This window comes from Rhamphochromis sp. 'chilingali' (genome assembly GCF_963969265.1).
Source record: "Rhamphochromis sp. 'chilingali' genome assembly, chromosome: 5".
NCBI classification, from domain to species: domain Eukaryota; kingdom Metazoa; phylum Chordata; class Actinopteri; order Cichliformes; family Cichlidae; genus Rhamphochromis; species Rhamphochromis sp. 'chilingali'.
Genome location: NC_137932.1, coordinates 39,626,777 through 39,639,454, shown reverse-complemented (window position 1 = coordinate 39,639,454; position 12,678 = coordinate 39,626,777). Strand labels below are relative to the sequence as shown.

Sequence of the window (12,678 nt, the reverse complement as noted above, 5' to 3'; positions counted from 1 at the left end):
TTGCACGCTTCAGTTGTTGAAATGTTTTTAATAAATTCTGGATAAGTGGGGAACTCAAGTGTGAAAAAGGGGAAAAGAACTGTCATTCAAAAACCCCTTTCGGAAACAAAAGCCATAAAGAAAGGATTCCACAGGGCACGGAAAATCCAAATTAGCTCTGTCGTGTTCATCTTACAGTCATTATAAATGAAATGAATTTAAGTGTCAGATTATTAGAATATGTCAGAATATTCGTGTCACTGTCACTCACCTTCCACAAGCTAGCCTGAGGTGATATCAGTGACACTAACACGGGCTAAAGCGCCACTTAATTCTCTTTCACCGAACACAGCACAACCCGCTAGTGACCAAAACATCTAGCTCATAGTAATCTGCAAACAGACCTTTTAAAGACAAAGACAAAGAGTCGGCAGGCGTTTACGCCGAAAGCGCTATAATGTACACACGTGGAAACTTTGATGGGTTTCAGTAGCGTTTCAGACTAGCGCTGACCTCCTTTAGCGGAGCACAGAGATAAAAATAGATGACATTTGTTTAATATCAGACTAATACATAACAGGTTTCAATTTTTTTCATATGCCTGCATTGAAGGTATTTGTGTGATTTCCTGAGAGAAAAATTCAACAAAATCCATCTCCTCCAGCCACATGTCTCTGTGGCTACCTCCCTGCTCTCTTATTCCCAGCACCTCCCTTCATCTGCCCACTCTGCTTCTCTGCACTCTCTCAAATGTCACTTTGTTTGATACACAGGGGTGAAGACCAGGGAGGCGCGCAGACAGAGATTTGGCTTACTGAGACGTTTGCTTTATCATAGATTGTTTAATCCAAAACCTCTCCTCGGATGAAAATACACCAGACTCCCCTGGATCGTTCCTTGAGGCATGTTGCCAGTTCATTCCAATATATACTGTAGTTCATTGGAGCCTGTGGCTGGTGGAACATATTGTATGAGTGTTTACTTTTATAGAAAGAAGATTTAACTGTGAAGCAGTACCAGAGTATCAAAACTACTCTAAAAGTTGCAATAAAAACAAAAATGCGTGTTTTTTAGTTTTTTTTTTAATTAATTAATTTTTTATTACTAAGATCAGCTTAATTTCAATCCTGACTGCTAGCAGAGACGAGGTGAACAGTGTTTTGCTGCTGTGTGTTGTTTGTAATTGAATCCTTCCACGGCTCTCTGGAAAGCCATTAATCACTCACCTAATTGAGTCACGGACCAGTAATTAGCGGTGATTGGGAGCACGATGGTTGGAGTGATTCCCTTTGATTAGATACCCTTTAACTGTGGCACGGCAGACGTTGGGAGAACATCCACAGTGCCCCCTGTTGAAGCTGACAGCTCCCCTGGCACATTAATTCGTAGATGTGATCAAAGCCAAGAACCCGTGCCTACAGAGGAAAACTCCTACATCTGCCTCTGTGATCCTCACATGACCACATGGAGGTCAGTAGCCAAAAAAACAGCGATGAAGACTTTACAAACAATGGGTGTGTGTGTGGGTGGTTCTTCCCTCTCAATAAAGCTCATTTAAAAGATATTAGTCAGTGAAACTAAAGGAAAGGACAGAAGACATTGCGGAAAATGGAAACACTTGCATAAATTCTAATTAAAATGATAACAACTAATAAGATTATGTTCTTCACTCTACCAGACTCAGTGGCCACACACTTGCCAGTTTCTCCTTGTGTAGTTTATCAGTGTGTGCACACAGGAAACCCAAGGATGGTCAAATAAATATTCAATTAAATTTCCTGGGTATTAATTAATTTCTCTTATATCCAAAGGTAATGTCACCAGGCATGGTAACAATAAAATGTCTGAATATTGTCAAAGTTTTAAAACACAACTTCTCTTTGTGTTGAGGCTCAAAATACCTCCCACTCGACCGTCACTGTCACGGACCCGGCTCTGGGGACTCGGGGTCCGTGGGCAGTGGGGACTGTGACTATTATTGTTATTGTTGTTATTATTATTATTATTATTATTTGGTGTGTTGTCTGCACTGCCCCTATGCACATCTGTATGTAGGCAGGTATGTGTGTGTGTGTGTGTTTTGCCTTTCTGCTGTGGCCAAGTTACAGGCACCTTCAGCCCTGGGGGCGTGGTCTAACTTGAGGGCTGGCCACACCCGAAGTCCTGGCCGCACACCTGCTCCTCATCTGGGCTCGTCGGGGGAGCTATTTAGATGAGTGATGGAGCTTCCACCGACGCTGGATTATTGCGTTTGACTACACGTCAGTCTTCAAACAAGTCAAGTGTGAGTGTATGCCTGCTGGGATAAGTGTTAACGGCTGCCTCTATTGTTTTCCCCTCAGGAGGAGTGTGGGACGAGAAGGAGCAGTGAGCACGGGGAGTGCAGGGACACTGGGGCAGAGAGCACTACACGGGGACTTTTGGGAAGAAGACACTACACGGGAGTCTGGGAAACTGGGGATTTATTGTTGTTTACTTCACCACCTTGTAAATAAACACTGTTGCACTGAAGAGTCTGGCGTTTGGGTCCTATTTCCCCATCTCCCCACGGTCTGCCAGCCAGACCGTGACAGAATAATCCAGCCATTATGGGCCCAGCGGACTCAAGGACCGTCTCACAGGAGGAATTGCTCGCCCAGCTCTGGAAATACTGTCGGAGCATTATCCAGGCGGCGGATCCACATCAGAGACACATGCAGGTCATATTTTTTGATGCCTTCCTGTCTTCAACCACCTGTTCCATGAGCTTTCTGGACATTGCAAAACTAATTCAAATTGTAACTGTGTTGAGGGCTAGCTCTAGCTTTGAACTGTTTGGTTTAGGCTGTCCAGGCAAGGAGGATGCGGCTGCCTCCCTGGCAGCCCTCGCTGCCTGGTTTTTTCTTAATAGGCGGAAGGTTTTCCCACCGCCGCTTGCTGCTCACCTATTGGACCCTCCACTGCAAGGAGGACGGCGCCCTACTCCATCTCCTCTCACTTCTTCAATGACCTCTGTGTCAGCAGACCAAAGACCGACAGTGCTGGTCACCACAGTGAGTAAACCGGACCCTGTCATTTTAACTAATCCAGTCACAGATGAACAGGGGACAGGTTCCTTTGCCCCGCCAACACGAAAGAGACGGCACCGGCGTCATCCTCGTCAAACCGAAGCTCACCTCACTCCTGTGGTTTGGGAAGAACCAGCTGACTCTGGACTGACCGTACGAGGAGCCGCGGACCCAGTGCTAGAACATGAGCCTGCCACTACAGACAATCGGGAGGCTGAGATTCTCCCCAGGGCTTCCCCAGAGGCTGAACTGGAGGCCTCAGTTGCCTCTGGCCCCCTGGAAATTGCTGAGCCAGCGGTAACATTGTTTTCCTCTCCACCCTTCATGTTGGACATATCACCCTCACTTCAATTAGCTGCCCAGCTAGTCGGTCAGTCATCATCTGTTCCACCTTCCACATCCACTGCTCTGCCACCACATCCACCGCCTGCTGCTGCCATGTCGCCATCGTCACCGCTAGGTGACCGGCTCAGCGTGCATGGGGATCCCGCGCCGCAGCCGGAGGAGCTCAGCGAGCCGGAGGAGCTCAGCGAGCCAGCTGGGGGGCCAGCGCCGCTGCTGGAGGAGCTCAACGAGCCGGAGCTGGAGCTCGGCGAGCGGGAGTCGCAGGAGGAGCTCGCGCTGCCCGAGCAGGAGCTCAGCGAGCGGGAGCCGCAGGTGGAGCTCGCGCTGCCCGAGCAGGAGCTCAGTGAGCGGGGGGAGCCCGCGTCGCCAGCTGTGGAGCTCAGCGAGCCGGAGGTGCTCAGCGAGCCGGAGGTGCTCAGCGAGCTAATGCTGGAGGAGCTCGGCATGCCGAAGGAGCACAGTGAGCCGGGGGAGCCCAGCGAGCTAATGCCGGAGGAGCACTGTGAGCTGGAGCAGCTCAGCGAGCCACCCACTGAGAAGCCCGCACCGCTGCTGGCGGACCTCAACGAGCCGGAGGGACCGGCGTTGCCAGCAGAGGAGCTCAGCGAGCCTGGTGAGCCCGCGCTGCCACCGGAGGAGCTCGGAGGTCCGGAGGGATCCGCTGAGCCAGAGCTGGAGGTCGGCGTGCTGGAGGGGCCGCCACGTCCAGCAGCCCGGCCGCCACGTCCAGCAGCCCGGCCGCCACGTCCTGCAGCCCGGCCGCCACGTCCTGCAGCCCGGCCGGTACATCGAGAATCATGGGTTGTGCTGAGGCGGGAGCTACAATGCCGCCGCCACCGGACCCGTGGCCGCCCGCCGGAACTGCGACGCCGTCGCCACCGTATCCGTGGCAGGCCGCCTGAAGCGTTCTGCTCCCACCACGGGGTTGGAGGTAGGCCGCCCGAACGGTTTTCCCACCACTGCCTGACCCATAGCGGGTTTTGCCTGCTTGCGGTCCACTGGGTCGGCCGCAAGAACTGTTGCTGCCACCATGGCAGTGGTTGGACTTTTGAACTGGGGTTTTCCGGCCCTCCGTCCTGTTTCCCCCCCGCCGCCCGCCCTGGGGTGGTTGGGTTGTGGTTTCTGTTGTGTTTTGGGTCGTCGGGAGCCGACCCTTAGAGGGGGGGTACTGTCACGGACCCGGCTCTGGGGACTCGGGGTCCGTGGGCAGTGGGGACTGTGACTATTATTGTTATTGTTGTTATTATTATTATTATTATTATTATTTGGTGTGTTGTCTGCACTGCCCCTATGCACATCTGTATGTAGGCAGGTATGTGTGTGTGTGTGTGTTTTGCCTTTCTGCTGTGGCCAAGTTACAGGCACCTTCAGCCCTGGGGGCGTGGTCTAACTTGAGGGCTGGCCACACCCGAAGTCCTGGCCGCACACCTGCTCCTCATCTGGGCTCGTCGGGGGAGCTATTTAGATGAGCGATGGAGCTTCCACCGACGCTGGATTATTGCGTTTGACTACACGTCAGTCTTCAAACAAGTCAAGTGTGAGTGTATGCCTGCTGGGATAAGTGTTAACGGCTGCCTCTATTGTTTTCCCCTCAGGAGGAGTGTGGGACGAGAAGGAGCAGTGAGCACGGGGAGTGCAGGGACACTGGGGCAGAGAGCACTACACGGGGACTTTTGGGAAGAAGACACTACACGGGAGTCTGGGAAACTGGGGATTTATTGTTGTTTACTTCACCACCTTGTAAATAAACACTGTTGCACTGAAGAGTCTGGCGTTTGGGTCCTATTTCCCCATCTCCCCACGGTCTGCCAGCCAGACCGTGACAGTCACCTTGATTACATTGATAATATTCATTAATTTCTGATTGCAGCAGGGTTTCGTTTTGATTCAGATGATAGTGTAACGCAATCTGTACTTACGCCAAACCTTTAATGCGTGGAAATCAGGACTGTTGACCTTGGGCAGTTCACTAGGTGTCGGTGTCATCAATTTCACCCCGATGTTTAACCCAGAATCACAGTTTCTCTAAAAATAGGTTACAAGAAATCAAATGTATCCCAAATATCTATATCCTGTCAGAAGCTAGTTTCGTAAAGGAGATTGGTAGTAGCTGCTCCACCACAGGAACAATAAGGCTTCCAGCACACAATGGACACCACACTTACTTAACATAAACACATTTATTAGACACAATTTTAAATAATAAACCCCTTTTTTTTGTAGTGTCTTTCCACTCAGTGTCATAAGAAAAATAAAATAAATAAATAAAAACAAATATGTATCCTTTAAGGTCCTTTGGCCAAAAGAAAATCACCTGAGCTCAGGGAAAAATAAAGCGCATCGTTGGGGCCCTTTGAATTGTTCCTACCGCTCTGTTGGAACGGTGTAGCATCCAATAATAGCATCCAGCAAGCAGCAACGACCATCTATTTGCCAGGACGGTTCGGCAGAGTCATCAGATGAGGACTTCCACAAGGCAGTTCATCCAGTAGGATCCAGGGCACCAAAAGGGCAAACAAACCAGCCAGAGGAGTTCGTGTAATGGCGAATGCTGTCGGACTCAGCTCCGCTTCACGTTTGTAACCGCTACAAGACTTTTTCCTAACAACATATTAAATCATTAGCTTCACATATAAAGGTTTTTAAAACTATTTACAGCAACTCAAATGTCTACTGTACCCGAATTTCCAGCTCGTAGAGGGCACGAGAGCAGCATGCGCCTCATCGGATGAACGGAAGGAAAAACTCTGTAGCTGGACTAGAGAGTGGCTATGCGCACGGCACAGTGGTGCGTTCAGTGACCACAAATAATCAGAAATCCCATACTCAAACAATGATCTGGGTTACACACTCCCCCTCTAAAGTGCATGAGTCTCTGCATGCACACTTGACTTAACAGGTGTGTGAAGGAAAGTGCTCTGAGAGAATACAATTGCGAAACTCTGACAAAAAGGAACTGAGAGCCAAAATTAAAGGCTCACCTAACTCATCATAAGTTAGTTTACGAGGTTGGCGTCTCTCTCTCCCAGAACGCCGCAACTCTACTGTCTCTGGCTCTGAACTCTGCTCAGCAGTGTCGCTGCTTTCTTGATTCATTTCAACAGGTTCTGTTTGTTCAGGAATGTCAATAACAACCCAACCTGGACCTTCATCAGATGGAATGGGAGATGTGGTCACCTCATTGCTTTCTGAGTGTAACAAAGGCTCAGGTTCAGAAACATGACTGGGTGTTTCTCGTGCGTGTGACTCGTCTTGTGGCTCTGCACGGGGCAACCTAGAATGCACATCCCCAGTGGACAGCTGAGGTGTGATAACCTGCCTTTCAGTCTGGATAAAAGGACCTCTGGTTATTATTTCTGGAACCACAAAAGCTGGATACACTTCGTCCTCATCACTGTATACCTCATCTTCCTGACCATCAGGGTTATCAGAAGATTGTACTTCTCTTTCGGCTTTGTTTCTCAGTTTCTTCCCTTTAGAGGACCCATGAGATCTGCTCCCTGCTATTTCTTCCACAGGTAAGAACCCACACGGTAGAAGGAGATCCCTGTGTAAGGTGCGTTTTGGTCCGTCTCCCAACTCGGGTTCCACAACATAGACAGGGCCATCATTGATTCGTTTAACCACAACATGTACTTTCTGTTCCCACCTGTCTGAGATTTTGTGTTTACCTCTGATACTCATGTTCCTAACCAAAACCCTGTCACCTGCACAGAGGTCGGCCACTCTAATCCTCTTGTCAAACCTAACTTTATTCCTTTCTCCGATCTTCTGGGAGTTTTTTGCAGCTAGGGTGTAGCTCTCCTCCAGACGTTGACGAAGGTTGTTCACATACTCTGAATGAGACTTATGGTTGGCATTTTCAGGTTGGATACCTAAGACTAAATCAATGGGTAGTCGGGGTTGTCTGCCAAACATCAGTTCATAAGGAGAGAAACCAGTTGTGTCGTTCCTCGTGCAGTTATACGCATGAACTAAGGGTTTAACAAAGTCCCTCCAGTGAGATTTGTCTTCCTCTTCCAACGTACCCAACATATCAAGAAGCGTCCGGTTAAACCTTTCCACCAGGTTTCCGCGAGGATGATAAGGTGTAGTGCGGATTTTGTCTGCTCCTATCAACGCACATAGCTCTTTGATTGTGTGAGATTCAAAGTCTCTACCCTGATCACTGAGTAGACAACTGGGAAACCCATAATGAACTATGAAGTTCTCCCACAGAGCTTTTGCAATGGTCCTGGACTTCTGATCTTTAGTTGGCACTGCCACAGCAAACTTCGTAAAATGGTCAGTGATAACTAATATGTTCCGGGTGTCTCTGTTGTCTGGCTCAACTGACAAATAGTCCATACAGACGAGTTCAAGCGGGTAAGTTGCTATAATATTTTCAAGAGGCGCTGCCTTCTGAGGCACTGCTTTCCTCCTGACACAGCGTGGACACTGTCTGCACTTCTCTTCTACAGACTTTGTCATCATTGGCCAATAGAATCTGGAACGGGCAAGATGCAGTGCTCGTTCAAAACCAAGATGACCAACTTCATCATGCACTCCACGCAACGCTTTCCCTCTGAACTGTTCAGGTAGGACTAACTGCCATACAGTGTTGTCTCTATTTGTCCATTTCCTGTACAATACTCCATCTCTCATTTCGAGTCTTCTCCACTCCTTGAGAAGGAGCCTAACATCAGGAACTTAAAGGTTTGTTTCTCTGAAGCTGGGCTTTTGAGCTCTTTCAACGAAGGTAATGACACGTGAGACAACCGGGTCATCCCTCTGAGCTTTATACCAGTCAGAGCTTGTCATAGATGGTAATGTGTCTTCTCCAAATACATCCGCAACTGTTGAGGGATCAACAGCAAGAGACTCTACAGCCAAGGGTTGTTCTAGATTTGAACAGTGCTCGATCTTTGACACCACAAGATGGCGTTGACATAAGGCAGATACCACCTCGTGACTCATCTCGTTGCTCACCTCTAGAAGACGGTTTTTCATGTCATCAACTCTCTCCCTTTCTTTGATGAAATCCTCATCTTCAAAAGGAGGCGCTTGTGGTCGTCGGGACAGCCCATCTGCATCGCGATTGGCATGACCGGCCCTGTACTTAACGGTGAACTGATAAGTAGACAGCGCAGCTAACCAGCGATGACCAGCAGCATCTAACTTTGCAGATGTCAGTACATACGTGAGAGGATTGTTATCCGTCACAATGGTGAAGTTAGCGCCATAAAGGTAGCTGTTAAACTTCTCACAAACTGCCCACTTCAAAGCTAGAAATTCAAGTTTGTGAGTGGGATAGTTTCTCTCACTTTTGGAAAGTCCTCTGCTTGCATAAGCCACAGCTCTCAGCTTCCCGTCCTGCTCTTGGTAGAGCGCTGCACCCAAGCCTTCACGACTGGCATCAGTGTGCAGGACATATGGTAGCTGTGGGTTGGCAAAAGCAAGGACAGGTGCCGATGTCAATCTCTCAATCAAAGTCTTAAACGCATTTTCACATTCAGGTGTCCACTCCTCTCCAAAAGGTAAGTTAATGTTTGATGGTTGTCTGAAATGTTCTCCAAGATACACTTTACCCCTCTTTTTGGGTGAGTAGTAACCAGCCGTGAGACTATTTAAAGGCTTTGCGATCTTTGAGTATCCATCAATGAATCTCCGGTAATAACCGGCAAAGCCTAGGAAACATTTTAACTCTCTCTTGTTTGTAGGACGAGGCCAAGTTTTCAAAGCTGAGATCTTATCAGGATCTGTGTGAACTCCTTGGGCATCAACCACATGGCCAAGGTACTTCACCGAGGGCCTAAAGAAATGACATTTTTCTGGGGACAGCTTCAACCCAAAGTCCCTCAACCGGTTCAGCACCCTCATGAGTCTCACCTCATGTTCCTCCAGGGTGTCTGAAAACACAATCAGATCATCCAAAAACACAAGTACCTCACTCAAGTTCAAATCCCCAACACACTTCTCCATCAGTCGTTGAAACGTACTTGGGGCATTTGTAACGCCCTGAGGCAGGCGATTAAACTCATAAAACCCAAGAGGACAGACAAAAGCAGTTTTAGCTTTATCTTCCTCGGCCATCTCAACCTGATAATAGCCTGATTTGAGGTCCATGACCGAGAACCACTTGGCACCACTAAGGGCCGTGAAGGTCTCCTCAATGTTTGGGAGGGCATAAGCATCCCTAATGGTCCGTGCGTTCAACTTGCGGTAATCAACGCACAACCTGATTGAACCATCCTTTTTACGCACAACTACTATTGGAGATGCGTAGGGGCTCTCTGACTCCCTAATAACCCCTGCATTAAGCAGTTCTTTGAGGTGTTGCTTGACAGCTTCTCTGTCACTTGGATGGATGGGCCTCGACCGTTCCTTAAACGGCGTGTTATCGTTCAGCCGAATGTGGTGTTTTACCACAGTGGTGTGACCATAAGACAGATCATCAACCGCAAACACTTCTGAAATAGACTTGAGCTTGGTGGTGATGCGCTCTTTCCATTCTTCAGAGATGGGTGACTCATCAAGATTAAACTTAAGCTTCTCTCCATCAAACTTGTCATGAGAAGAAGCATTTGAAACAGGCACCAGGGGTGAAATGTGCTGGGCTACACATACCTGGGCAACTGTACTTCCTGGTTGCAATACAATACTATGCCCACTCAAGTTCTGCAAGACGACTGGAACCTTACTCTTAGCTTTGTAAGGGATGTCTATCAAAGCAGTTTCAAGAAATAAACCACCAGGTAACTTGTCGTGTTCATTTGGTTCAAGGACGAAACTTACGTTAGGAGTGTTCTTTCTCAGCCTAACATCGCCCATTAAACAGCACTTGTGGTTGGCAGGGATGGTGACTGGTACTTTCCCGTGCAACCTCACTGGGTGTATGTGGCAATCATCCATTTGTTTAGCCAAGTGCTGGAGAACCAGTGCTACATCTCTGGAACACAGTCTGTGAAGGAAATCTGGACCGTCACGTTCAGATAACTTATCATGGAGTCTTAACAGTGCATTGGTACCAATCAAAACTGGTATTCTGCTGTTAAAATGGCACTCAGGCACAACAAGAGCCAAAACAACCAACTCTTCCTCTTTGCCTGTAATGTTGTGAGGAAAAGTGATGTGGGTCTCAACATAACCAAGGTAGGGAACGTGCTGTCCACCTGCACCCTCAATCTCAAGCAATGCTTGAATGGGCTGAATGGGGAGATGTGCCAGCTTATCCTTGTGAAATGATTCGGAGATTGTAGTGACTTGTGAACCACTATCCATGATAGAGTTGCATTGCACACCCTCAACCAAAACAGAAGCTGAACAACGAGGACCTATCAGACCGGGTGGCAAGCGGGATTGGGAACTGAAATCTTGAACCGTTGTCTGGGTCTTTATTTTGCTCTGAACACCAATTCTTTGGTCACTTGAGGCGGGACTAATGCTGGTCTCAGCTCCTGGACGTCCCACAGCAGGAGCCACTACAAGTTTAAAGCAAAAGGCTCAGTAACCTGTTGGGCTTGGAACCTTCCTTGCTTTTCCTTTAACTCAGCATTCTTCTGGCGGACTAGTGCCTGGTTGGGTTCATTTGGGCATCGAGCGGCAATGCGGTTATCTTCACCACATCTAAAGCAGAACCATGCTTTTGGCATAGAGGGAACCTTAACTGGTCTCCTGGCACTGCTATTTCTTGCCGCAAGGAAGTCTTTGCCACTATTATTCTCTTTAGGACATTTTTGGTTCTGAGTGAGCTCTCTGAGTTGTTTAGACAACTCATCTATTTTGCTTTCAAGTTTAACAGTTTCTTCTTGTCTCTGTTTTAACGCTGCACTAAGCTCACTGTCAAAAGGAGAATTCTTGGACCTTTGACTCAGTTTCTCTACCTGCTTTGAAAGCTCATCCATTCTCCTCTCAAGCTTAGATGCTTCGCTCTGCTTTGCAGTCTGTGTTGGAACGGGCTCATCATCATAGGAGGGTACATCAAAAATGGAGTGGGCATGTACAGCTGCTTTTGTAGCACCCAGATGTTTTTTCATCCTGTCTAGCTTTGCAGATCTACGACCTTCCTCGGTCCTCAACATAAGGAGTAGATCTGGGAATGTTGGTGGACTGTTCTTTTTGTTTTCTAGTTGGAGAGCTATAATGAGACTCTGGTCCCAGAAGCCTCTAATAAACTGTCTGAGTAGGTGTTCGCTCAAAGTTTCGACAGAGACTCCCCCTCTAGAAATAGCTCGAGTAAGGAGGCTATGGAGTCTGTTCAAATATGCTGAGGGCTTTTCTCCGCTATTCTGGTTGGAGCTGAGAAAGGTTGCAAATAACTCTTCTCCGTCCTCTACAACACTGAAAGCGGAATCGAGCTGCCTAACATAAGCCCTGGGTGGTGAACTCACACCAAGCAACTTAACAACATCGGCTGCTGGACTTAGCAAACTTTCAAGTATTTTCCTAACCTTTTGCACATCACTAAGAGAGCAATCACTGACAAGAAGGTCCACTTGTGTGCGCCATGTTTCATAGTCTACCTCACCATTGGGCCTAGGAGCACGGCCAGAAAAGATGCGCAGTCTGGTTTGTGTAGACCACGGGGCTGTTGAGTCATTTCTGATAACGTGCTCAACGACAACTTTTTGAATCTGAGGTGGGTTAAGGAGACTGCGGTCGATATTAACAGGGTTCACCACAGCACTATCAGGTGCATTGTGGGTCTGTGTGTAGTGATTAGGTTCATCATGATCACTAGCTACAATGTCATGGAGGGATGTGTCACCATCCTGAGCTGTGTGTGGCTGTGTGTCAGGAATCTCAGAGTTATGTCGAACTTCTTTGACCTCACTCTGAATAACACTCAAGAAACCTGCTTTACCACTATCTCCAACAGCCTTCAGTTCTTCTAAATATCTACGAGCTAACTCCTTGCCTACCTCTTCCTGAGCAACATCTCGAATGGTTTTGACAGACCAACCGATAGCAGGATCCTTGGGGCTCGGCAAGTCGCCTAAGATCTGGGGGTTGATCTTGGAAATGGCTTGATCGGACAAATATTGTATCAGGACTCTACCCTCTGGCTGGTTTGATTCATCTGGAATTCGAACTATCCGAGAAACTTTACCATTTACTGAAAAAACACTAGCAATGTCATCATCTGTGTAAATCCCTTCAACGCCAGTCACAAAAAGTGAGCACTGGCCATCTACATCAAAACGTCTGCAAAGATCCATGTCCAACACAATAGGGTCAAGGAAAAGAGGTAGGTGTTGTGAGCTGGAAAGTCAAGGTGCTACTTTTCACCAATCTCCTGGCTGGCTCGCCACTTGTAACGCAATCTGTA

At 48.1% G+C, this 12,678-nt stretch overlaps 1 protein-coding gene across 1 annotated transcript; it reads right to left on the bottom strand.

Annotated features, from left to right (window-relative positions):
• Nucleotides 1–5,333: 5,333 nt before the first annotated feature.
• Nucleotides 5,334–7,841, bottom strand: LOC308397607 (uncharacterized protein; the record flags this gene model as incomplete). The annotated part of the gene is made up of 2 exons (XM_080883579.1): nucleotides 5,334–5,972; nucleotides 6,051–7,841. One exon carries the CDS (start codon nucleotides 7,839–7,841, stop codon nucleotides 6,264–6,266), a length of 1,578 nt encoding a protein of 525 aa, XP_080739705.1. The 3' UTR covers nucleotides 5,334–5,972; nucleotides 6,051–6,263.
• Between the last annotated feature and the right edge of the window lie 4,837 nt (nucleotides 7,842–12,678).